Source organism: Notolabrus celidotus, chromosome 13, assembly GCF_009762535.1.
Source record: "Notolabrus celidotus isolate fNotCel1 chromosome 13, fNotCel1.pri, whole genome shotgun sequence".
Taxonomy (NCBI): Eukaryota; Metazoa; Chordata; class Actinopteri; order Labriformes; family Labridae; genus Notolabrus; species Notolabrus celidotus.
The window spans coordinates 26214841-26242817 of NC_048284.1; the positions used below are offsets into that span (position 1 = coordinate 26214841).

At 43.1% G+C, this 27977-nt stretch overlaps 1 protein-coding gene across 1 annotated transcript; it reads left to right on the top strand.

Annotated features, from left to right (window-relative positions):
* Window positions 1-5355: 5355 nt before the first annotated feature.
* Window positions 5356-17963, top strand: LOC117824258 (calmodulin-1). Its single transcript, XM_034699705.1, has 6 exons — window positions 5356-5488; window positions 10234-10264; window positions 10946-11089; window positions 15548-15654; window positions 15941-16076; window positions 16895-17963. Exons 1-6 carry the CDS (start codon window positions 5486-5488, stop codon window positions 16921-16923), a joined length of 450 nt encoding a protein of 149 aa, XP_034555596.1. The 5' UTR covers window positions 5356-5485; the 3' UTR covers window positions 16924-17963.
* Window positions 17964-27977: the final 10014 nt, after the last annotated feature.

Sequence of the window (27977 nt, forward strand, 5' to 3'; positions counted from 1 at the left end):
ACCTGTTATTCCAAAAGCAGAGAGGGAAAGGCCTTAAGGGGCTGCCCATCCCCTCCTTTAAAGACACATTCTCCACTAATTACTAGAATAAGACTCCCACACACTTGAGGAAAGTGCAGATGCACATAATTAAATCTCAGGGTTACAGAATGAGATAAAACATCCTGACTACAGCGTTTTACTCGGACTTTGCCTCCAGGAGCAGCATGTCATTGCACTAATGCTTCACTCTGAAGTGTTAAAGGGACTGTGTCTTGGCAATAAAGTTAACTTTACTCTTGGTGCATGTTTTGGATTCATGTGGCATGCTGATATATTTGGCAGAGGGATGAGCACTGTGATTTTATTCTGCTGTCTTCTATTCAAAAATCTGCCTTTTCGTTATTACAGCACGATTAAGTAAATCCAGCTAAGCTGCCCGCTCTGCAGTCTGACATGAGAGGGGAACAGCAGAGTTGATTTAATTCCTCTTGATGTGGAGCCATGTGTAACTCAGTGCTCAGCAGAAAGTGGCCCCATGCAGCAGGCATCGAACCACTTTACAGGGCCATCTCGGGGCTCTGAGTGAGAACAGAGCCACTGCTGCAGCCCCCTCCTCGGAAACACTCTCCTTATTAAATCAGTCACGCATTTCAGCCCCAGCTCATACATCGCAGCGCATTCAGCAAATGGGAGAGGGGAAAAAAACATTTAAATCAAGCGTGGCGTGTTGGGCCAGAGAGGCTGGGAGGGCTACAGAGAGAAGGGTGTACGTTCTAATGAGGCATTTGCCCTGTCAGCTCAGGGAAAACTCTGGGTTTGGTTTTCTAAACCGCCCCCGTGAGAGCTCAGATACTGATGGGGGATGATACAGCAGGGCTGATCATGGTGTTGGCATTCTCTGAAATGTCACTTCCACGTTACTGTTCCTTCATGATGTGTACAGATTGTGCTTCTAGACAGGAAGTGCTCCATGAAAGCAATGTTTTCATTCCCTAACACACCAAAGGATAGAGGCCTTTCATAATAAAACCTATAACACATGGGTCTAAATATTAGTACCATGCTAAATTTATGATCTACAGCAAATGCAGCACAAGCTGCTTTTCATTTGTATTTAATTGGAGTATATAATGTTTAATACAAGCATGTAATAAGTATTGCACAGTCAAAGATCAACTTTGGATAAATGTATTTTAAACTTAAAATACTCCAGGCCCTATTTTTCTGTGAGGTCCAATATGATGCAACACAAACAACTGACATTTCTAATGGGCAGAAAAAACATTTATAAGAACATGGACAGTATTTCTCTTCTTGTTTTTCCGGCTAATCTCTTCATTGCAGTCATCGACTGGTTAAACTAGCTCCCCCATCAGTGTGAATATCTGCTGCTGCATAGAGTGAAGAAGTGTGTGCTTGTGTCTCTGTTAGTGAGCTAGAGATCAGGAGATGCAAAGCAGAGGGACAAATGTAGGTTTGCTTGTGTAATAGCTATGTCTCCTGTTAAACAAGGCAACACACTGAACAAATTCAGTAAGAAGTCCGGATTAGTTCCAGTAGATTAACGTGCAAAAAAATTCATCTTGAGTTACTTAACCTGATGTGCGGACTACAGACAGTCTGGACTGTGGCTGACCTGCAGAGATTAGCTTTATGTGTGCTAAAACAGATCTTTAATTAGATTATATTTGAATTACAAAGTGATTTTTGGATCCTGTCAACAGTCTGACAGCTGCTTTCCTTGGATGTCACATACTTGATATAAACTTAGATTATTGATAACTTTCATTTGCATATTTATTTGCACACATAAATAAAACAGGCAACCTACATTTGATAATGTCAAAGCAGGAGTAAGCAATGTAACTCGCTATGCTGCAGAGTAAACACTGCAATCAAATATTCATTCTACCAACACAGAACAATACTCCCATTATATTCTTTTCATAATAAACTTTGTAAGCCTCGAGTCAGAGCCCTGAATCTGAATCCAAACATCCGTTAAATGACTCATTACAAATCTCTTAAACCATTCTTGAGTCATGTCATCCAGGGATTTTGTGGATAAATAGTGGTCAGACGATCCACTGAATGGATCCACTGTGCCAAACTGTCCTAGCTTTGTTTTGTGAGACTGATACCAACCACCCATTGTCTCTTTCCTGGTTTCAGTGTCGGGAACAGTTACTCAAAGAAACCTTTAGTGGCCTTGAATATGTAAAACACATTGTGAGCCCTGGTTATTCTGTTTACAAGACCATCTGTGCTTTTAAATAAAGAATAAAACTAAGATTTGAAAAATGCTCCAGCAGCCCTAAATAGAGAGATATTGAGACTTTTAAATGTAAACAAAAAACGTATTTATTCAGTCTGGCTTTTATGTAGGGTTTAACAATTGTATTACTTACCTTTTACTGTAATTTTGATCTAAATGTTGCTTTGTTGTTTGAATAGTTTTAATTGTTATCTATCGTATTTGCATTTATTTATGTATTCATTCATTCATTTATTTATTTTATTTATCTGCTCAGTTTTATTGATATTTTTAGCCTTAGTTTTATTTTCAACTCTCATCCTTACCCCATTTTTAAATCTATTTATTTTAATAATTTGTATTCTTAATTTTGATGCTTTAACTCATTGTAATTACACATATTGTATTGTTGTCCTGCATTAGCCTCTATCTTATTTTATCTTATTTTAATTATTATTATTATTATTATTATTATATTATTATCCTCTAATATGTCTTGCCATTGTTTTATGTCTGCTTCTTTCTTGTTTTTCAATCCCTGCACTTTGGGTTGCATTTGATTTGTATGAAAGGTGCTATATAAATAAAGCTTGATTGATTGATTGATTGATTGATTGATTGATTGATTGATTGATTGATTGATTGATAAATAAGTCACTCTATTATATATCTCAGTAAATTCTACAACGTCTCTCCTGTAGGCTATATGGCCCATCACTTGGGGTATGGACACTTTTGTCTTATACATTTAAAAACATCCTCCTTCTGTTGTAGCCTGTCCTGTTCCTGATCTTTACACTGTGTCCACTAGGTGGTGCATGAGTCAGGTAGGTGCACTGACTCCACACACTCTAACAGTCAGTAAAGGACTACTATGTGTGTCGATAACGACAACACAGCGATACTATCTGCATTTCCCATTTCTGCGTCGTCATTCTTCCTCAGGTTTGGTGTTTATACGCAAGAGGAAGCAGTATGTTAGCTTGTTAAAGGTTATCACAAGAGGTTGTTCTGCATTAAATCCTTTATTCCCCGGTTGTGTATGGTTTAAATAAGCAGGCAGCGACCCTGACATGCTTCATTGTTATTTTCACGTTGGCCTACCACACTTTGTAGTAGCCAATAGTAAGTCTGCGCACTTCCTATATGGAGCCTATCAAACATTTACCCCGCACCAATGAAAACCTGTCGCATTTTCCTCCCGTCTCCATCAAACAAATCTAAATTATTATCCACATTAATAACGCCGAAGAAAGACCGCTCTACACGGTTCGAGGCTTTATAAGTTTCTCTTATTTATATTTATTATATTTCCATCAAGTGCCACTGCCTGGTGCAATGCAGGTCCCGTGTAGCCAATCGATGAAGCCGACACATGGAGTATAATATTGCAGGTCTGCAGCGGCCAATCAGAAACGCGATCACACACCGGCACAGCAAATTCTCCAGTGTCAACCAGGCTGCTTCCTACACCAAAGTATCCTTCCGCGGCTGAGAAGTAGTCCTCCGAGGGGGGGGAGATTCTGGCTCATTTTACTGTTGTGACCAGAGAAATAGATGCAAACTAAGACAGAAAAATGTGAATGCAATACATATTATAAGAAACATTCATCATTAGATGTATTTATTTAAGTTGAGGGGTAATAAAATCTGATCCAAATTAAAGGCCCTCTGTTTCATGTCACTTTATACTCACTTTATACTGACTATGACCACTACTGTGCCTTCTGTGTTTTAATAACTATTTATTACTGCCTATTTATTTTAATTCAATATTTTAGCTGCTCTATTTATTCAATATATATATTTATATTGCAACATTTGCATCCTGCACTACCTCACTTACTGTTTTATCTATTTATCTATTCACTCCATTATCCATAATTGGTCTAGTTTAGTTTAACTCATATAGTCGGCCCTTCCTCATGTTGTTGTTTTGTCTTGTTTTTGTATTCTGTCTTTGTTATCAATGTATTGTTTGTCTGTCGTTTTATTTGCACTTGCACTGCTTTGCACCTACCATGTGAGAAACGAAATTTGGTTCAGCTGTATACAAGCTATCCAGATGAATGACAATAAAGTTTGAGTTGATTTGAGGCCCAGTCTGCCTTTTAAGCCTGTAACTTGATTTTAGTGTTCAAAAGTCACATAAATTAGGTTTAAAAATAGGTGTCAGTGCTATGATTTCTACAAATACCATATATATATTCAATCTAAACTTTGAGTTATAATTCTGTTTAAAGTCTTAATTTTATTTGAGGTAACTGCAGTTAATGCCTTTCAAAACAGTAACTTTTAGTTGTTTATTTATTTTGCTATAGGGGGCACACATAGGTCACCATGACTTCTAATGATTACTACCAAGTGATAAAACAATAAAGAGAAAACAAGACATTTGAGTCATTGAAGATAAATAACAGTGACTGGAATCCACACAAAGATCAAACAAGAGCATCCTGTCTTTGTTTATGATGGGTATAATGATGGTTAAAGCTTGGTAGAGCGAAACGTTTATTAGAGTTCTTCTGCAAATATGATCCCTTTAAACTTTGAGGCTTTAATTTGAATGCTATATTACTACCATGTCCACTAGTTTAATAAGGCCTCCAAGCAGAAACAGAAAAGTGTGTGAAACATGGTTTACTGGTGGTGGTTATATAGAGCATAAAACCACATGAATAAAGCTGCATAGCAGCACCTAAAAACATCCATTCAGGATTTCCTTAAAGGACCCTTACCTCACATGACTTTCACATCACTTTCTATAGCTAAGGGTAATGGTTAAGTAAATCCAGCAGGGATAAAACATAGAAATCTATGAAAGTTTGACCGTTATGTGAGATATGAGAATATGTATAATGATTATATCAATTTATATCATTATTGCTTTTATGTGCATTTGAAAAACTTAACATAACAAAGATATATTTAGCAACATATTGCTGAATAATCACTGCACCCACAGTCATGTACTTGAATATGTGTGTAATGATGCTCTCCGTGCACTGCAGGCGTTTCAGCCCTTGTGATTGGCATGTCTTCTGCTGGAGGCCTGTTCTGCTGCAGCAGCCCTGACTTGAAATAAGGAAGTGAGTGATCAGTGCTAGAGTGGCGGAGGGATACACAGGCAATCCCCATTCTGGCCACGGCCAATATACACACTCCTAACCCGCCAGTGGAACTCCATCTAAGGAACGACCACACTCCTAGTCTGCCTCCACAGACCAACAAGCACACAACCCATCCGACATGGTATGTATTGTCATTCATTCTAAGTATTGGGGGAAAATGCGTATTTGTTGCAGTGAAGCCCGGTTACTGAAAGTGTAAACCTGGTGTTGCTTAATGCGTTTCTGTGTCTGAAGGCTATTTGCTATTCAGTCATTGATTCCTCTTCTGAGCTATTCGTATGCGCAGAGGAGATGGAAAACGCCCGCAAAGCGCATATGATATGTTGTAGCTAGTGCATTGGATAATGTGAAGGCTTCTGATGGTGAAAATTATATTCTTTGCGGATTTACGTGTTGTATTCTGCTCATATTCATAGTGCGACCGTATTTCCCCATAACTGCGCAATTCTTACTGCATTATTCGTTATTCGGTTCTATCGTGTCAAGTGGCTTATCACGGCTGCATAATGCTGATGAAATCAATTCTTGGGCTTCATGTAGTGGTATCGGAATAACTAGTAAGCTATTCTGGTTTATTACAGTATAATTCTGCAGCCATAAATGCAATACGGTAGATTTTACAATCCGCCTTTTGTGCGCAGGCGCTTTGGGAAGCATGTCTTCCGTTATAAGACTCGCATGAGAGACATACAGTGACATTTGACCAGATAATAAACCTGTTTGAAGGTGTACGAGGGAGATAGTAATGCGTTATCCTCTGTGAAGTGCCTTTTCACTCGCCATGAACGCAGTGAACTCGAGAATGACGCGACCCTAGTACTGAGGAAGAGGAGCTGGCTGCGTTTGGCTTCCCCTTTTTCTGCGTTGCACCATCTTGCTGCTCGAGCCGTGCCATGATGGGGAATGGCACTTTTGTATCTCGTCAGTGTTCCGCAACGGAAACGGACCATATTCTGTAATTATAAGGTTATATCTGTATTGTGCGCCTGGCTTGTACCAAATAAAATGACATGAGACGCAGTTCCGCCTTCACTGCAGGCCCTGAGGGGTTATCTTAGGCTGTGTTATCTATTTGTGTTATGTCGGCTGATTTGGTTGCCTCTTTGCAAATTTTCGATGTTATGCAAATGTGGCACCCATATGAGTTTGTCCAAGATGCAATGCCTGACTCTGGCCGCCAAAAACATCAACAGCTGGGAAGTTGACTTTTTCCAAAACCGACATGATGTCAGCTTTTACCAAACATGATTTACAGGACGAGCACAACACCCTGCAGCTCTTTTAGAGGAAATTACAATGCTGTAAGAGGCCTCAGTGACTTGCAAAATGTATTGATATGCACACTATGATTTCACCAACTGTTGGAGACACAATCGCACACACACTGACATCTGCAACCAACCCATCTGCCTCTGTCTTATCAGGGCAGTCACCAAGGGGAAGTGATACGTGCGTAAAAAAAGGGGCGTTCAAGCTGATTCATTGATTATCAGGCTTGATGGATCATTAATGGCCAGAGGGACTCAAGAAGCTGTACACCTTTTATTCCCCCCTCTGCTGTGATCATATATCCCATATATGGTATCCAACTGCAATGCAGTTTCACGTTGCAACGCAGTGCCGTAATTGGAGTGTAAAGTGGAATTGTTGTGGGGTAGTGTGTGTATCAGTGTATCTGAAAAGTTGAATCCACAGGCGTAAGCCCCTCTCTGCATCAATATGCCCGCTGAAGTGGAAACAGCCTCCCCCATTGAGGTGGAAGTATCAAATAAGTACTCGGACCATGCTAGAGCCCTATCCTGTTCCTGTTACACTCTTGTTTGCTGATGCATGTTTAGTAACTTGATGGTCATCTGATCCGCCATGATGAATAATTTATGTGTTTGGCGGCAACACCTAGCCATGTTCCTGGTGTCTCGGAGCGATAAAGTGCTCTCTGTGGTGCGGAGGAGTATCCAGCCACCTACCACCACCAGGCCATATGGTGGATCTGCCTTGTCTGCGGGGCGTAGGGAGGGGAGGCTGGTGCTGTTTACACCCACCCTCTCACCCTCCTCCCCTCCAGACACAGCCCGGCCCCGAGGCCTCACTGTCTTTTGTCCGGCCTGAAAGAGAAGAGGCGTTCAGCGCTCTGTGGAGCTCAGTGCTCCTATAGAAAAGGAGTGTGTGTGTCACACTGACTCTTTGTGTTTGTGCTGAGGTTAGGGTGAATGGAAATGAGTGTGTGTGTGTGTGTGTGTGTGTGTGTTTGTGTGTGTGTGTGTGTGTGTGTGTGTGTGTGTGTGTGTCACGCCCATCTGTCAGAGTGACAGCTGCTCGTGCACCTTTCATTGGGTGAACATGGAGCAGCTTCTTCAGGAGTTGTTGACTGATCATTGAGTGTAAACCTGTGTCCAGGTTTGATATATAAGATAGTGGACTATCTTTTGCATCATGTTGCATTGTGAGTCACATGAAATGTGAGGTAGAAACGATGCAGCTCGTTTGAATGAGAGTGATACAGAAAGATAATCTACATTGGCCCAGTGAACAGCCTCCTGTCCCCCACAGTCCTGTTTGGAGAGCATTGCCGGGGCTGGCTGCCTGAGCAACAGTGGGAGTGGTTGACCCACTCATGCCAACGAACAACCCCCCAAACGCTGACACACTCCTATTCCTCTACAAGCTGTTACTGAGACAGGAAGCCTGGCAGTGAGCAGCCCTGTCCATAAGACACTGTGGATGGTGAATCACAGGGAGTTTCCTCCTAACAGTATGTGGCATATAGAGAGTATACAGAGAGAGGGGGAACGACTGGAAGAGGAGGAGGAGGAGGAGGAGGAGGAGGAGGAGGAGGAGTTGTTGCTGTTGGCTGAGGTTCAAGTACCAGGGAAAGAAGAAGGAGGAAAAAGGAGAAAAAGGAAGGGATGGGCTGCTTAGTGGGTCTTGTGGTGCAGCAGCACCACGAGGCCCCAACAGCTTGGGCCTAAGCCAGGAGAGGACTCATAGCACTGAGTCACCAAACCCCACACCCAGTCCACTTAGGGAGACAGCAGGGGACAGAAATGATACAGCAGGAGGAATGCAGCATCATAGAGAAGCTGACCGAGGAAAGACAGAAGGAGAAACCAATCTGAGAATTGAACATGAGGACAAACATGATGGATGAGAGCACAGAGGAGGATGACATCAGAAAACTGGCCAAGCTGGGTGGCATGTTAGTGTCAGCCGAGCTGTTTTGTCTCTTGACATTTCTGCTGCATGGAATGAGACAGGAAGAGGGTGCAAGGGGGGATGCAGGAGATAACGCATGTGCTGCTGTGTGCAGAGGAGGTTATTGAATCATGTTTGTTCATTGTATGAGCGCTGCTGAAGCTGTCCATGCACCCCTCACTGGATTAATCAATCCACCCTGATGCTGCTTCTACTCAAGCCATGAAGAGAGGCCTTTTGTTTTTTAGTTAAAGGTCAGCTCCCAATATGTCATGAGATGATCTGCCAAATCTTATCCAGTCTAACCAAATCAAGTCATTACGCAACAAATTCAATGTTCTGGCTTGGTTTAAACCATACAATGCCCTCACCTCTGCACATGAACATGACGAGGCTCAGATTTGCATGGCACTGCTCAAATTTAGATTGCTTACACAAACACATAAACACCAACAGGCTGCAGGAATGTGCTTCCAGGCAGAGCTGGTCACTCTGACGAACTCACAGGACACATGGGGATGGAAAGTATGGGTGTTGAAGGAATACCGTGAAGAAGGACTCTGTGCACATGCATGTCTGTGAGTGTTCAGGCGTGTGTGTGCACGTCCGTTTGTCTGTGTGTCTTCATAAAGATGTCAGTGTGGTCTGCTCACAATACTGATTTGAGAATCTTTTCCACAGCAGGCATGGGAGGGCTTCTGTGGGAGTTATTTGCACCACAAGCTCTGTATTCACACTTTTACTGCTGAGGGTGTTTGTTTGAAATCAGTGGCTGCTACACAAAGAGGCCTGATCCATCCATGTAAAAGGCCTGGCAGTGGATGCACGCTCACCATTTACAGCGCGAGTGAGTCACTATCAGCCATTAGAGCTGAGCCGGAGCGAGCAGAGGGAACAGGCTGGGAGGGGAGCAATCCACGCCAACCCAGCAGGCCATTTTTCCTGTCGGTAGGAGCATGGAAAACACTCCCATGCTGTTATGTCCTGAGTCAACCCCGCCTAAACATTCTCTCCTGGTCTGGAGACAGCAATTCACCCGTTTTATTTGACTATCTAGTAGCCCAGCAGTCCCCCTTGTGTGGACCACCATGATGTAGCTTACTTTTTAAACCAGTCCCATGGAGATCCTCTTCAGCTGGAAGCTCATTTTCAAGCAGTGCCTCTGTAGAGCTGTTCATTTGGTGGCTTCCTAGCAGTCTATCAAACAAACACAACCTTTCAAAACATTGTTAATGCACTCTGCTGTTACTACCAGAGCTGTAATAGTCCGCCACAATCAATTGTATAGCATTCAAATTCACATCGAGTTAAAAAGAACTCCAGACTGTTACAGGACACTTTGGAACGCTGCAATCCTGCATCTGAGAGCATAAATGTTACCAGCAGGTCTTTATCTGATCACCCGGGTCGTACATAATGGGGCTTGCAGTTTGTTTGGGGTGTTTTCATCAGTAAACCTCGGCAGATCTGAGAGCAGATTATTGCAGAGGCCTCTGGCGATGACCTTGCAAAGACCCCTGGACACTGCGGCCAGTGTTCAACTGTGCGTTGGTTGGAGTGTTTAGGGACGACGAGGAATGTAATGACGAAACAGTTTGCTATGTAAAATTAGGGCCTTGTTGAGTAAGTTCATTGTTTGTAACTCCCCCCCCTTCTCTTTTTTTCCAACCACAGGCTGACCAACTAACAGAGGAGCAGATCGCAGGTATGAACAGACACTTTTATTTTCCCTAACAAACCTTCAAAGTCAAGACCTGGTCTGACTGAACTCTGGGGAATCAGATCTGTCATTTGAACCTCTGAGTATATGTTTTAGTTCCTCTACGGTGTTTCTACAGAACAGGAAATGACACTGAAAGGGAATATTTTGGCACTCAGCCTATCTGGGTAGATCATTAGCTTCTAAAAATGAACAGGAAGAAGTATTTACAGCATGCCATGACTCAGGATTAAGAGCCATGAAGGCACAGTGAATAGAGAGTCTTCAGGCTGGCTCACGAGTGGCTTCAATCACAGAGGCACCTTGATTTCTTTATTAATAAATGACACTTTGGAACGCCTTTGCCCTTGTACCTCAAGTTGAGACGACAAAGGTTTTTTCTCTGTCAAACCCCCTCAGTGGAGTTTCTATGGACAGTAGTAGAACAGAAGAGAAAAATGGTGCAGACATTGATCTCAATTTAGTCTCAGCACATGTACAACTTCTCTCCACCCGTATGTAGGCCCATTCACAGAACAGTATGACCTGTGTTAGCATCAGGACCCGTGTAGTCATAAGAGATGGAGTAACCACCTCAAACCTGACTGCAGACTCTCACCATCACCAATTTCTGTGATTGAAAAGCTCCACTGAACTCACATCCAACTCTCTCCTCCACCCCCACAGAGTTCAAGGAGGCTTTCTCCTTATTTGACAAGGATGGTGACGGCACCATTACCACCAAAGAGCTCGGCACCGTCATGAGGTCGCTGGGACAGAACCCCACAGAGGCTGAACTGCAGGACATGATCAACGAGGTGGACGCTGACGGTGAGTGTATAAACGTGATTTCCCTTTACTGACTGTGACAGACCGGCTTCAGTGGAAAAGAGAAGTCCTGTAGGCCCCAGTGGTGATATGTAGGGTTGCAAAGGGGTTGAAAAATGTCCGGAAAGTTTCCGGTAAATTTCAATGGGAAGTTAAGCTGGGGAATTTTGGAAATATTCAAAATTGGAAATTATGGGATTTTATGGGAATTGAGGGTAATTTAATGGAAAGGTATCATATCCAAGCATAAATATTGTTTTTTAAAAGCAGACATCCATCCAAAATAATCAAAACAGATTTATTTGTAAGTAGAACTTTATCAAGTGTTAAATATTTTATTGAACAATCAATTCTTTCATTGAAGAACAAAAACATGAATGTTGATTTAAATATTACTCATCCCCCCGACCCAACCCATTCAAAAATTAGCAAAATTGTAATCCCAACAAAGTCCCATTAAAAATGTTAAATGAAAAGAGCCCCTCTCCCTCCAAAAATGTCCCTCTCAAAATGCAAATAAAAAGTACATGTAGGGGGCATGGTCTGCAGTAAGCAGTGTGCTATGTGCATGTGATTGAGGAATAGCATAGATATTCAACTGTACTTACATGAAATCTGGTTGTTTTAGTCAGGATTATGCTAAAATATATTTTCCCCAACTATATTTAAGTTCCCTATTAAGAGCCAACCTTCAATTTAGTAAATTCCTGGTGACGTTAATTCCCATGGAAAGTTTCCAACTTTGAAAATTCCCGGAATTTTGCAACCCTAGTGATTTGCCAAAAAGAAGAACTAAACAGCATCCTTGTAAATCCACCTTTCCTGCTCCACTAAAGTGAAACAAGGTTTTGATGCAGATGTACTCTTATTCGATAAACTTCTCTGACATGAGCTGTCTTCACATTATAAACTCCATTAAACACATGAAATGGGACAGCATGGAGGTTATATCTGCTACATTTTAAACAGGAGAGGAGGCTAAATTTGTCATAGCTACACATGTCTTGCATTGCAAAGTCAGCTGGATTTATATTTAGTTTGGTGACTAATTTTTCAGCGTGGCAAGCAACATATTTCCCCTATGAGCCTCCTTTTGGCTTAATTTACTGGGTAAAATGATTGGAAAGGTGGATAAGAAGCAATTACATTGTTAATGTTCTCACTCATTGCAAGTCTACTGTGAGTCAGAAGGAAGGGCTTTAATATTTAGGTTAATAAGGTGACACCATTCCTTTCCTATCAGCAATTAAACTAATCCTTTCCTGCTCACACCCCCGTTTTTAATCAAGGAGATGATGTGCAAGTGTCACTCGTGAACGCAAATCGTTTCTGAGAAAAAGAATCTTTCGTTTCACGTCACCATTTTGTTGCATGACTCCCATGATAAGACCTCAGTTACAAGCGCATTAGAGATTACACAGAGCATCCATTACTGCCCCATCTCCAAACACATCCATGGTGTTGTTGCCCACCTCCCTCCCTTTCGCTACCAACTGTCAACCAACTGTCCAAGCCAACTGTGAGGCCAGCTTTATTTTCAGATGACGTGTCCCTCTGTGTCAGCAGTTTAGTCACTGCATGTTCAGCTCCATCATACTTGACAATGTGAACGCGCAGGAGGTGCTTTCAGTGTTAGTGAGTGGAGCAGGCTGAGTGTCAAAAGACTGTCAGTATAGTGCCCCGTGCTGGGTGCCACAATTCAGACAGAGGTTCAACGAGTCTTTATCCTCCCAAAGGCTCCCAAAGAGAGAAAGAGAGAGAGAGAGAATATGAGGGAGGGGAGACGGAGAAGTTGGCCAGCAGCTCCCCAGCTGGCCGTCCTTGGGCGGTGTAGCCGAGGATGTTCGCTGTCAGTGGGGCTTTTACCCGAGTGCTGCTCTGTCAGCTTATAGGATTTTGTAAATGGGACCGCATTGATTAGGAGAAATCAATCGCACCACACTCCCTTTATTGAAACGTCCTCCCACCATCCTCAGCGCCCTCCTCCTCCCCCCCTCTCCTAGGAGCAAGCATGCACACACACTTCCACACACATCATCACTAACATCCCCTTGTTCTGCCTCTGCCTCCCTTGGCTGATGCAATCTAGGTCAGACAGCAATGAAGCTAGTAATGGAAAATAAAAGTGGTTACATAAGGCCTCTCTGCGCTTTGCACATCCAGTACCCACATCGGCAGCAATGGGTTGTCAGCCGGCCCATTGAAAATCAGCTTTATTTACCAAACAAGGAAGCTGTGGCGAAGAATTACGATGAATGGAGGAGAGGATGGACGGCTTTAACGAGACAGAGAGCCGTAATGAGAAGAAAGTCTTCTGGCTATTGCGTTGTAAAAGCCGAGCTGCAGTTAATGAACAGTTTGGATTACAGTACGAAAGGGAAATGCTGCTGTTTACCCTTCAGTCGCACAGATGGAGAACAAGTCAACCAACCCTGCTTGAAATGTTCACGGGCTTCAGTATGTCAGGCGTCTGAAAGATCCCGCTCGGCTACAGTACGTGAAAGAAGTTACATCATGTTTGACACAAGATAAAGCTTTTTAATTATGGATGAAAGAACTGTATGACAAACATATTAGCCCGAGTCCCTGCACACCACTCATCCTGATTACACAACGGCACCCTGTCTTCTTATCTCGGAGAGGGAAGTTGGCTTTATGATGCAGGAAAAAGCGATGACCACACACACAAGTGCGCTGAGATATGCCTCAGCCTTCTATAGTTTGCGTCAGCACCTCTTATGTGTAATCGCACCATCTCCCACTCGGTTCACTCCTTATATTCTCTCTCCTCTTCACATCTCCCTCATCTCTATCTCCCTCTCTGCCGCCCACTCCCTCCCTCCCTCCCTCCCTCCCTCTCTATTCTCTCTCTCTCTCCCTCCCACCATTTTCTCTTTCCCGCCTGCTGCCTTCCTCCCAATCTTCATCCCTCCTTGCGTCCTTCCCTCCCTCCCTCCCTCCCTCCCTCCCTCGGCTGCAGCAGCTGGCTTGAGGTGCACTTGAGCAGATATAACTCGAGGGCTGCCGAGCTTCTGTATCCATTGTACCTCCCCTCCCGCCCTCACCCTCAAGATGATGGTTTTCCAGTTGCAGTTATGCCCCTCTCCAAGAGTGGTACAGCACCTCACCCCCCCACAATCTCCATCCCAACCCCCAGTGGCAGCATGTGTTCCCTTGGTGCTGCCGGCTGTCTCTGTGCATTAGATAACAGGTCCTTAGATTGTTACCCCCAGCCATGAGATCACCATCTGCCCCATCACATTACTGCATCCCTTTTCATTCTACAAACACACACATACGCATCCATTCTGCCTCTCTGTTCTCTTATTCTGCCTCTATCTCGCTCTCTGAAGCGTGCTCTGTCATTGGTTAATCTGAGTACAATCTCCCCCGCCCCATCCGTCCCATTCCCGGGGCTAATCCTCCTGGGTACTTTACCCTCGGTGTCCCTGACCTTCACTTCAATCCCCTGACTTTTTTTTTTTGTTTTGTTGTCAGTTTTCAATTATAATACCCCGACAATCTCTCAAAATCTCCAGATCCACACAAAAGTCTTTTCACCACCATTAGACCCACCGCTGACTCTCGCACCGTCCCTCCTGAGGTCGCAGTTGGCGAGCTGCTGAGCTCCTCATAGATCCTTCCCCTGTCAGGAGGGTCTGATCCTCTGCTAATCCTGTCTTGACAACGGCAACATGATATTGATCCTGTTGCACGCATACATGCTTCTCCAGCACAGCAGCTGCCATTAGCACCACCATAAAAAACAAACCACTAAACCCTGTACGACTGGAGGACACAATGAAAGCACAAATAAAAAGGATGACAAATGACATTTAGTGTCCACAAACGTGGTGAAGAGGAGTTGAACATCTGGATCCAAGCTCCCCGTCCCCTTCTTGTCCTTTTCCCTTCCCCTCCCCTCCAGCTGGGGTTTCTGACAGCGATGCAGCCTTTGATTTATCCAGGCTCCTTGAAGGCCACACAGCACAGTATACTATATGTCTACATTATGGATGAGTGGCCACGTGTTCCTCCTTGTCATCCTGCTGCGCTGTGTATAAAACATGCAACATTTTCCCAGGGCTTCCCTGAGGAAGAATGGAAAACACACACACTCACACCCTCCCCCTCCTCCTCCTCCTCCTCCTCCTCCTCCTCCTCTTAGCCCGCAGTAGTGTTTATTACAGGGAGGAAGGTGTGCACTAAAATGATTTGAGGCTTGCTCAGCGTCTCATGTTGCACCGACACTTCCAGGAATACATCTAAAGAAAAGAGAAGTTAGGGAGCGTTCAATGATGCAAACTGTCACAATCAGGGAACACAAGAGGACTGCAGGACTTCACTTTTCAGTCGGGTGCATTTCATCAGCTAAATGCTGGCTTATATTTTCTCTGAGTTTACTTTTAAGTAATTGCAATTTTTGCTGATTGAATGTGCCTCATTGATCACCCATTCCAGGTAATGGAACCATCGACTTCCCGGAGTTCTTGACTATGATGGCCAGAAAAATGAAGGACACAGACAGCGAGGAGGAGATCCGTGAGGCTTTCCGGGTATTTGATAAGGTAAAGTTTTATTCTATCTAAGTTGATTTTGAGCAAGTAATCAGAGCGTCTTCTTGTAAATCAGCAAGATGACTCATTGGTTGGATGAATTAAATTCAAGTTCTGCCGGGTCAGTCTGGAGCAGGTTCATTTTACACAATGAAATTAAAGTCATCACTCTCAGACATCGTCCTTCATTAGCACCTCGCTCAACGTGTCTGCTCACTAATCGATCTGGGGGGGAACTGCACTAGCCTGTGGGACTGTTCATATTTCACACACCTGATCCCATGCTGCATTTTTCCAGGACGGAAACGGCTACATCAGTGCTGCAGAGCTCCGTCACGTCATGACGAACCTGGGGGAGAAGCTAACGGACGAGGAGGTGGACGAGATGATCAGAGAAGCAGACATTGACGGAGACGGACAGGTCAACTACGAAGGTAACATCAGATGCTAATAAAGGAAGCACACACTCCAAAATGTCATGGTGCACAAATAGCTTTAGTTTCTAGGCCACTCTATAGGCTTTTATTAAACAGGGGGACCAGAGCGCTTGATTTTCCAAGCTGTGTATTTCTCTGAGGACGGCTGGAAGACAAGACAGCCACTCAGAATATTAGTTATGTGTATTAGTTATTATTAGCAGGGAGCTATAGATACTGAAACAGGGATGGGAGATAGCTATCCTTCTTGAATCATTGTCAGTGTGCCAGGAGGATTTATCACTCTTTCTTTCTCACTGCCTCTCCCTTTTTCTCCTCCCCCCTACTGCTGGGCCCTTGGCACATTACACGACAGACTGCGCTCATTTTCTAGAAGGCTGTTGATATATTATGAACAGTCCATAAGTCTTGGTTGGAAAGTGTCCTATTTCCACACTTCCTTTGTACCAGAGAGAATCTGCACTCCGCAGACAAAGAAAGTCTTCTCTTAATTATTTACTCTCTATTATGTATGAGCGCGCATATCTGCAGCCACAACAGTTAGCATGACACTAAGGCTTTTTAATCAAACAGGTTTAATGAGATGAACATGGAAGCCATTTGGAAAGGGGACACTAATTAGGATGTGTGTTCTAAACCTGCTCAACTTGATTAAAAAATTAATAAAGCATTTAACAATTTAGCAGGTGAGTGCTCTCACTGGCAGCGGGCCAAGCCAAATCCTTAAACCTGATGTCCTTATTGTCTTTGTCTCTCTCTCTCTCTCTCTCTCTCTATCTCTCTCTCTCTCTCTCTCTCTCTCTCTCTCTCTGCAGAGTTTGTACAGATGATGACTGCAAAGTGAAGCTTGCCTGCCCCGTCCTGTCCCCTCTTAGAAGAAAAAAAAAAGGAAAAAAAAATCAAAATGTTTTACTTACCTCTTGGAAAAAATGTTCATTTATTCATACTGTTTCTGTATAGAAAATAATTGAATGTTGAAATAAAATATCCTTCTGTCCACACAGGAAAAATATAAAAATATACAAAAAATATCTGCATGAAAATGATGGTTAGTGATCCTGTCCCCTCCCCCCGGAGATCAGTTTAGCATCAGTACTTAACAAGTAAAAATAATAACAACAAACCCTGTAACTACTACCTTCAGACTAAGCTAAAGCATTTGGCGAACTCCTTCCAGTTCCATTTGCTAGTGGTAAATGTCTGGGCTGGCCATCTCTTCTTTCTCTCTCTGTTTTCTGTTCTTCATGCATGCAGCTTGAGACCGGAGCACTAACCCCCGCCCCCCCATCCCTCCTCCGGGCTACCAGAGCGTGCTGATTCCACTATAAGCTGTCCTCTTGTTGGTTTGGTACAGTTTTTTTGTATTTGGAGAGGAACCCTGTACTGTTAAAGGAGAGAATATACCAGGTTCTAACTCAAGCGTTAAAGTGGAATGGGACTTAATTGTATGCTAGATAAAACGAGAAAAACAATGTACAAAAAATACATTTTCAAATGTTTGGCATGTTCTTTTGTTTTTGTTATGTTATTTGGACAGCCATCTTAGTAGTTGTGCGTCCTGCCCTTCAAAGGAGGGAGGACATAAAGAGTCTTACGGTGAGCTTTCTATTTTTTTTCTTTTTCTTTTCTTTTTTTGCTGAGATGGAGTGTCTGTCCTCTTTTCTTGCAAGAGAGAATCACTGGCCTTCACTTTTCTTTCTCTTCTTCTGTTTCTCGACTCAGACTCGAGCACAGCGAGGGGTGTACTGTGTTCGCAGCGCATGCTGTTAGGAGTGTCAGTGCACCTTGCTTCGCAACTGTTCATCTGAGTTCAGTTTACATTCATTCCAAGTTGTACATGCTAGTCTTTTTTTTTTTTTTTCAAATAAAAGACCATGAACTTTATCAAGTCTTATGTCATTTTTATTATGCTCGATTGTTAAAAATGCTCTATAAAGACAGCATATCAAATCTGTATGTTGTTAACCTAGAGAAATGTGTCAATAATAAATGATTGAAGCATCATCCTCTCCATGTGCAGTGTCATTGGGTGGTGTTGGGCAGAGGCAGGACGGAGGTGCATTACTGTGCTCCATTTCATGGCAGTCAGGCTGTGGAGAGAGTGAGCAGCTCACAGGGGAGGGAGAGGCAGCAGAGAGTGTTTGCTCTCGCGCTCAGCCTTGGATATACATACACATCTATGACGCCTCTCTTCTCTCTCAAGACCCTGGCGGTTGCTAAGCAACAGGAACATGCTGTAACTGGGATGTTGGGGGTTTTTGAAAAGGCAAGTGGGAGTTTGACTAAACCCTCCTGCTTCTGCCGAATGACTCCATGTTGGCTTGTCCTAGTAAGGCAAACCAGGCCACAACATTACTGCCGTGTGCACTTTTAAAGCTACACACACACACACACACACACACAGGAGTACAGGACAGAAAGGTCTCAGCCATGCCTCTGACACGATACTACCTGAATGTGTAAAAAGTCAAGAGCTGCATTGTTTTACTATATTTGGACTGTGTTTTATCCATGTTTGGTAAAGAGCAAAGCTACACTGAGACAGCCTAACACCCACCTACAGCATGCAGTGAGCTCTTTACTTCATCATAGCCTTGAGCATGGCATTCACACATTATTATTTTACTCAGAGATGGGGTGGGGTTCTGCTTTTAAGGGAATAACACTGAATGTCCTCCTCGGTCCTCACACATATTATATCATTAACTCACTGTGGAATGAGCCTGGTCTGCAGTAATCAGATAAACTAGAGTTCAGTGAGGGAAAGGGTGGGTCATATGAAACAGGATGAGAAACTCAGCCTGAAAATGCTTCCAGGAACTGAGAATCATGTCTGTCATCCCCCTTAATTACAGTCATGGTGTTTTACTTTGAAGAAAAAAAGGCTTTCACTCTCCCCTCCCTGCAGCACTCGTTGAGCCAACAGGAGCTGAAGTGAAGTTTGATTGACAGCTGGGGCTGAAGCTCTGCTGTTCTAGGACGACTCAAACAGTCAGATACTCAAACCCTGACATTTACATCAGGAGGAATATGGCAGAGCTCCTTCCTGAAGACACAATGGGTTAAACATTCAAAATAAATCTAATCATAGTCACAAAAATATACAGAAATTCATTATGTGAACTGTTTAAACTAAGTCCTTTATCCAGCCATGTCACTGCCTCCTTGTTGGTTCATATGAGTTCATTTTAATTTATCTACATCACTGTTTTACCACAAAGCTAGCCTCAAAGCTAGCTTCCACAGTTAACATAAGCACTCTAACATGAAACCAAGTGTTAGCTCAAAACTTAACCTTGCTAGTTTCTAGGTTAGGCTAACTAAAGCTTCTTTCAGTTCCTAGTTCAGTTTTGGGTTCATTTTTAGCTGCAATTAGATGGTTTATCTATAATAACTCTGTCTTTCAGGGGCTAGCTGACCAGTCAGAGTGTTGCTGAATCTAATAAGTCCTGCTAAGAGGAAACATGACAAAACCACGTAAGCTAGAACATCTATGAAACAAAGGGAAAAAATGTAGTTTATTGTCATGTTTACATTTATATCTATATAATTCTATTTGGTTTGCATACAGTTACTCATTACCTGAATAAGTGCAGTTTTCTTTTGAACATATATTAATTTAGCTTGAGTTAGGCATAATGTTTGGTCAAGAAATTACTCTCCCTCTTCCAAATAAGGCTGCTGTCTGAGCTATTAAATTTCAGAGCTGTTTGCTTGCAGATGCAGCTTGTCAAATATTGGTTCCACTTAACCATTGCCTTAACCTTTCTTTGTACAGCCTTTGACAGATTTATAGTAACACATATTTAATAAACACACTAATGCAAACACATACGTTCAAAACAGGTGCCAGTAAGTTTGTTCTGCCGCTCTGCGTGTCAGCCGACCAATGAGGTGAAACCAAACGCACTCTGTCAACCAATCCCGAGGCAGAAAGAGAGTGGTGTCATCATTGCGGCTGCAGGATCCCTGTAAAAGGCCTCCCCACCTCTCAGGGGAGGAAGGGACACTTGAGCACCCTGGGGGTTAAATTAAGAACATCAATATTTCACGTGTAAATGAAGCAGCACACTGCAGAGGCAGTAATGCGAGAAGGATTGACTAGGCAGGGGTATCACATATCAGCGCCCCTGGAAAGAACAGGCGCGCTTATGTGACGGGCCTGTGACATACAGCAGGAGTGTATGGGTCTGTGTGCGTCTGTGTATCCTGTGTGCATGTATGTGGGTGGCTGGGTGGGTGCAGACAATTAGAGATGGTAGAGGTGACATGGAGCCTTGCTTGTTGGTGTGGTGTCCAGCTGTATTAGCAAGTTAAGGAAGTGGATGAGGTGAGCGAAACCAGGAACAACATCAATATGGGGAAGCTTCTAGCACTTTCTGCCATGCACGCACAAACACACACACACACACACACATACACACACACTGTACCATTAGGACTATCTTAATGTGTTTTAAATGTTATATTGAGCAAAACAAGCATATTTTACCTCCTGGTGGTTGTAAAGGTGCCAACGTTTTAGAGGAATGGACCAATTGTCTCTTTAGTTTTAAGTACAGTGTCAAGAGTACTGTAATAAAGAACAGCAGAGACGACCTTTTATAAAGGCTTGATCTTTACACTTCCGCACCCACGATGTTCATGTACACACACACACCCGAACACGCACCTACACAGTGATCTACTTGAAAATTTCTCTGTGGTGGACGTCACCTTGAGCAACAAAATAACTTTCCTAGCACTTTATTGCAGTATTCTATCTTTCTCTCTTTCCCTTTTCCCTTCACTGTTTTATTCATGCCAAAAAGCAGAGACACCTACAGTAATTAGCTTGTATGGATTTAGCCATAATGTTTTTGCAGCCTCACTGCTTATTATGGGCCTTTGAGGGTCGTTTTCACCGTGTTGCGCTAATGACGACTGTAGAGGTGCTGGAGGAAAGCGCCGCAGGGGGCTTGGCTGTTCTTGCTCCTCACACTCTGCAATGCAGCGTGTGTCTCCCCCCCCCCCCCCCCCCCACCACCAACACCTCCTCCTCTCCCTCCTCCCCTCCACCCACCACTACCACCAGCACCAACACCACCACCACGCCAGCAACCCAGCTCAGCTTCTCTCTAAATCAGTCCTGGTGCCTTTTCAATTACTGGGAGCAGCGTGGGTCTCTCACTAACTCTTTCTCTCAACCTCTAATAGCTCCGTCTCTTGCGTTTTTATCCTCCTCTCTCTGTCATTCCCTCTGTCTTGATTTCTCGCTCTGTCTCCCTCTCTTGTCCCCTCCCTCTCTCTTTACCCCCATTTACTTTGCTCTCTCGACTCTGCCTGCTCCATTTGTCTTACAGTGCATTTTCATTTTTATGGACTCCAATCACTCTTTTAGTTTTTTTTTCCCCCCTCCCTCCTTCTCCTCCTTCTTACAACCTCCTTTGCGGTGTCAGTGTCACTATCACGTCATCTTCTCCGGGCTTTTCCTCATCGATGTTGGGCCTCCCTCTATTTACCTAGAAGAATGGGCTCATCCATCTTTGATTGTGAAATATTACAGCAGTGTCACGACAACCAAGCCTCCCTGAACCTCATGCAATATTCAGAGGCAATGATATAAGATTCCTGCTAATGAAAAAAACAGCAGGCAATACAAACAGCACTTTAATAACAGCTCAGGCAGAACAGCCTGATCCCTATTCAGGAGTGCAGTCGGTTGGCTGTTGTCAGATGCTGAGACACCCTGTATATCATCGCCGGGTCTCCTGGGTGAAGGCCCCTGCACCCATGGACCTGTTCACAACATGGCACTCACTTGCACCATGGGTATTTTCAAGATAAATTACAACATCATCAACATATATGGATATCTCCAGTGTACGTGTTCTCATCCATTGCTGAACTTCCTTATGTATTGCACAGGAAGGAATGAGGGATGGGTTCAAAGAGAGAGGGTTAGTACGTATATATATTTCCCCTACGTGTGCTCCAGATATTCCTCGCCTTCTGATGCACACATAGCACATTTAAAATGCAGAAAAAATGCAAATACACCCACTCACATGTATGCACACACACTACATATACACATGGGCAGGCAGTGGACTTTTGTGGCAGTGGATTGCATCAGCAGCTCTTCCAATGGGGATAACCCCCCTCCTCCTTTAGAAGTAAGGGGAAATAGCAAGAAAGATCAATGCAGAGGAACCAATCCAAAGAGACAGGAGAGATGCAGGAGAGGGAATGAGGGGAAAGGGGGGTGGGAGAGAAAAGCGAGGCAGAGGGGATGGAAGGAGGAGGATGTCAGAGAGAAAGCGCTGAGCTGGGATCCTCCTGCGAGGGATTTCCTTCCTCTGATGTATTCCCCTCCAACCCCCCACCCACCATTTTTTTTTACCGCAACGTAATCTTTCCTGTGCTCATTGCATATTCTTGCCAATACCCAAACACTGCAAACCACTACCTTCACTTCAAACACTACTGCTGCTGCAGACCTAGTGAGCCATGTCCTGCTTTGTCTGCACAAAGGCTCGCTGCCAAGCCTCTGCTGATTGGCAACAACCTGACACTGGATAGAGGGATGACAGGGTGGTGGGGGGTAAAGAAGGGCAAAAGAAGAAAGAGAAAGAGGTGGGGGAGGGAAATTGGGACCAGTCTTGCAGAGGCAATGCAGAGGCAATACGATGCAAATGCAACATAATGCAGTGTTGCTGGGGGGAGGCATTGCAGATGAGACAGGGCAAGGACGTCCAAGGGAAGGCTGTTAGTCAAAACCCCATGGGCATGAGGGATGATGCTTGAAATGCACTCTTAACCTTGGTGGATGTTTACGATAGATTACAAACTAGCACCAAATGGAAATGCCAAACAGAAGCTGCAAGTGAAATTGAGACCCACCAGAGCTTTTCCCACACTCCTGAACGACAGATTTCTTTGATTTGGCATCAAATCCACTTTCTACCCCTCCATCTGCTAAGCAAGCACACAAACATTCATTAGCTCATGCACACACTCCCAAAACCTCACGCACACGTGCCCAACTGTTCAATTATTCATCACTAATATACGCCGTCTGAGAAAAACACAAACTCAAATGTAACTTGACACAAAAGAAGTCATTACTGCAAACAGGCTGAGGTTCAGATAATATAGACATGGCTGTGTTTGCTGATGTAGTTTACAGTAATACAATTTTCAGACTTAATCTTGTTTTATGTCTTGTTAGACTGCATACATTCAGAGAGACACAACCCCATTCCCTCTTCTCTGAGTGCAAGTCTGGAAAATGTTTCCTTAAATGTGAACGTCCTCCTTTTCTGATTCAATAATTCAATGAAGCTAAGCTTAAAATGGTCTGCATTCTCTCAGGGAAGCCAGGAACAATTCAATTAGCCGGACTATGTGTTGTGACAGCAAGGCTTGTGCTTGGTTCCTTTATTTGTTCTTTGTTTTTGCGAAACCCTCAGCCCAAACCACCTCTCTGTCCTCCTCTCCTCTCTCGTTCTGTCACTTCTTCCTTCATTGACAGTATATCAGGGTGCCAAGAAAGCTGAGGCAACTAGCCGACTCAGACTTTTTTTTTGTCCTGCTGTGACGAGCCGCCGGCCACATTTTGTGCTGTGGGGGTAAAAAGAAAGAAAAAACCCTGCTGTCAAGGGGGGGCTGAAGGAGACAGCAGGGAGAAATGTGATGGGAATGGAGAGGCTCTGCATTTGTATAATATTGTATGTGAAAGGTGCTGACAGGCGACACTGTGGGAAGGGCAGAGCATTCGTTCCCAGGATGGGTCGGTCAACCAACCGTCAGCGCGGGCTAATCCAGAGCTGTGTTGACTGACAGAGGGCCGACTGTCAGCAAGTGAAAAAGCCTTGTTCTCAACACCTCACTAAGGCCATTCTGCACAACAGCATCAGCTGACATGAACACGTGTCACATATGAAACCTCAGACCTGTAGGATAGATGGGGTAGCTGAGTATGTGCGGGTTAGGACATGGCCAAGACCTTATTTGACCCTGTTCAGTTATCAATACTCAAATTGCAATCAAGGGATAACATTTTAGATAGCTATGGGAACATATATATATATATATATTGTATTTTTTCAATTAATACAGCAGGGATCATCAGAGGAAACAGGCTGGACAGGCCTCAAAATACTCACTTTCAGTGAGTTGTTCATTTAAAAAAAAAAAACATCGGTCTAAGTTATGCTAACATCTCTGTGAGGCTGTATAGACACACTACTGCTTTAAATGTGATGCTAAAGTAGGCATTCTAACATGCTAGTGTTTACAAGGAAATGGTACCAATGTTCAACAAGCATGTAAGCATGCAAACATTTTCAAATTCGCACTACAGAGCTTGTTGTTGTTGAGAACAACAGCAATGTTTAGGTATTTAATCATTAGAAGTAAATTTGCACCAAGTTTCACAGCAATCCATCTAATAATTTTATGTATATTTCATTTTGGACTAAAGTGGTACACCAACTGTACAACAGTGCCTTAATCAGAGTTTAGAGTTGGGGGTCATGGGGTTCACTGAGCCACTTATCAGATGATGTCAGTAACAGAAAAGTTTCTGCTTTAAGGTGGATGAGGAACCGGCATGGGAGAGGCATTCACATCTGACCCTGCTGCAGATTATTTCATTTACAACTAGTATGATGGGGTCTGACTGATCTGATCACAGTGGACATCTCTAATCACAGCTGTTCACACATGGACAGATCATACGTCTCCAAATGCCTCTCCTTGTGATCAGATCACTTTCCTGCTTCATGTGAAAATGAACACAGAACCTAATACACCTTCATTAATGATGCTGACAGACCGTCATGCAGACCGCTGGCAGCACAAAGAGGGGGTAGGATGCACTCATGTGACTGAGCAGCAGAGAGACGTGTGTCATTACAGATCAAAGTGATGAGGGGATGTAACACTTTGATTATGAAGTATGATGTTCATCTACAGTTCTCCAGATTATCAGTGAAATACAAGAACTGCACTGCAGACTCCAGTCTGTTTATGGCATGAAAAACAAACACAGCAAAATCGGTTTGAGTCATTAACACACAGATCCCAATTATGATCCCAAATATGGAACATCTGTCTGCTCTCTTAATCTCTGATGAACTGCTCATGGGGCAGTTTGTTGATAGTGGCATTCACAGCAAGTGGAGACATCTGACTTTCTGACTTTAAACTGTCACTTTAAGAGATAGTGAACATCTATGCCCACAGGAAAAAGCCTCCTGGTGCATTAGGTAAGCCATTGATTGTCTTTAATCCTCAGGAAGTAATGGCCGTCTAGACTTACACTTATGAGCTCAAGTTTGGGTGTCATCTGGCTAAAATTGGGCAAAGTGCAAACTTAGTAGTCTGAGTGGTCTGGCGTTTGCATCCACAATGCTGCATAATAGGCACATCTGTATGCACAGTGGTATGCATGATGAGCTGAATGGGCTCAGCTAATATCGGTTGGGTAGTCAATTTCCTGTGAACCCCAAACTTTAAAGTTCAAGCAGCACATTTGAACAGAGCCATCCCTTGATTCACACCCCTAGTTCAGCCAAAAAATATCCAAGTTTTAAATTAACTGAGAGTGTACTTGGAGGCGGTACTTGTGTGTTATACCGGACTTCCACCAAGCTTTGTTGCTTTTTTGATAAAGTCTTGAATTTCCATGACCTTAATGACCATGAACCCTCACAAACACACGTTATCACTGTAAGGAATTTTAGAGTACTGTGTGCTCTGTCTGTATGGGAATGGAGGAGGACACAACATAAGAAACTCCATTCAATAGGATGTAAGTATTTTAAACCATTTCTAGCAGCACAAATGCAGGGCTTAAGTAAACTGTTGTTGTAAATCACAGGAGACTGCATAATAAACTGTATAAAACAATAGAAAGAACAATAGCTACTCTGAGTAAAGCCAAAAGGTTTAAAGCTCTCCCTGGTGGCTGGCCTCAGTATAGGTCTTAAAGCCCACCTTCTCCATTGTAACAGATGGAACATTGGTCAAACTAGAATACCATGTTAAAAATGAATGTCAAATGAAATTTTCACAAATATGCTTTCTGCCATTATAGTTAGTTATTATTGCCCTGATTTATGGTCAAGTATTCATTATTCAGATAAGTATTGTTTTAATTAGAACACTCCTTTAAGTGTCTTTCAGTTTATAGTTATCTGGCTTTAAACTTTACTGTACTAATTTACTAATTTTATCAACTCATGTAAAAGACAGCAGTTTGTTTTTCTATAAAGCATAGGATACCTGACTGACCTGCAGACAAGGTTGGCAATACGCTGGTGAACACAGTGGAACATTTAGCAACTAAAGACCCAGATGGTTGCGACCAAAAACAGAAGCAAAAGAAGAAACAGGAAGTCATAAATATGGTTTGATATAAATGCCTAGTAGATGTGTAAATGCAAGTAGATATAATAAGTTGAAATTTGCTAGAATTTGAAGCTTTTATAATAAAAAGGCACATTTTAACATGTTGTAAAGCCACATGAACGTAGTGTCACTTTGTTAACTTAACGCTACGTTCATGTGGCGTTACAACATTTTTATATGTGCCTTTTTATTGTAAAAGCTTCAAATTAAAGTGAGGAAGTAAAATCTCCATCTCTTCAATGACTGGAATTCCACATATTGTCAATATTTTTTTTGTGGAACTTTACTATGTGCAGTATGCAATGAGAATGGTATAAACTAATTCTGAAAAAAGAAGTCATCACGTACAGTACTCAAACATTTGTTGAAATTAACTGAAAATAACTCAAGGATTAACCTGCCAAATCTCGGCATGGCTGCTACAGAGGAAATGTGTTATATTATCTTAGAAAGATCAGCACACCCAGTTATTTGCTTTAATTGGCATTGAACTGTATCAAGGCCACATGAATATGAAAGTGTGTCTGTACAAGCAACCACAGAGACAAGGCTGGAAAGCAGCAGTGTCCACCCACACAGAGGCCTAGTCACCAGGTGGGCGGCTGGCAGTCCACTCTCATTGGCCAGCTGAGGCCGCCTGTCCACTGGAAACAGCGAGAGCACGGTTTTCCCAGCCAAAAGAAGATAATTTCCATCTCCTCAACTCCCCACACCAACGTTCTCCTGCAGCAGTGATGAGCAGGGGCTGATTCAGAACAGAGAACTACCTCGATATAAATAGTTACGCCATCATCCTGCTTAGATGAGCCTTCACTGGGAATTTAAAGTGATGGTTGAGAATTTGGATAAATGCATGTGAGTCACCATGAGATTTGAAGGCCCGTCAGACCTTGGCTCATTTTTACATGGAAACAGACACAGTTAATGTAAAAGAAGGTCAATGGGGTTAGAAACAGTCACTCATGGCGGCATTAAAATACACTCTTAAGTGCCTCACATCATATTGAGCAAGTGCTTTTCTTTGGACGAAAGTGATTAATCAGACTTTTTACCATACTGACATCTGCTTTGAGATCTTAAAAAGCATTAGTGAAGACCTGAAATGAGACACACATTCTTGATTTAAGGTTGTATAACCACACATTGTCTTTACAGCTCTACACTGCTATTTTTTCCCTGAATGATGTAACAGGTTCATTGAAAAACTTGCTTATTTGTTTCTCAGTAAATTATCATTTTTATTCAAAAGAAAATAATGTAATCAATAAATTGAAATGAACAAGATTAAAAAGATGCAACAATCAATTTTCAGGTCATTTAGGCATCACAGATAATATCAAATTTTCAGTTTCAGTAACTGGGCAAACAGACCTAGTTAAACCTTCACTGATGTACAGTACAGAGTCTTATGCTGAGCAGAGTCAGTCACTTTTTCATCCCCTCCCGTGCTCTCTTGCTCCCCCCCCCCCCCCCCCCCCCCCCCCCTTTTCTCTCTAATTACAG

Excerpts from the sequence above, each read along its gene's own strand:
- LOC117824258 (XM_034699705.1), top strand. Across the intron at positions 10,265-10,945 it reads AACAGAGGAGCAGATCGCAG|AGTTCAAGGAGGCTTTCTCC; the intron begins GTATGAACAGAC and ends CCACCCCCACAG. Across the intron at positions 11,090-15,547 it reads CAACGAGGTGGACGCTGACG|GTAATGGAACCATCGACTTC; the intron begins GTGAGTGTATAA and ends CACCCATTCCAG.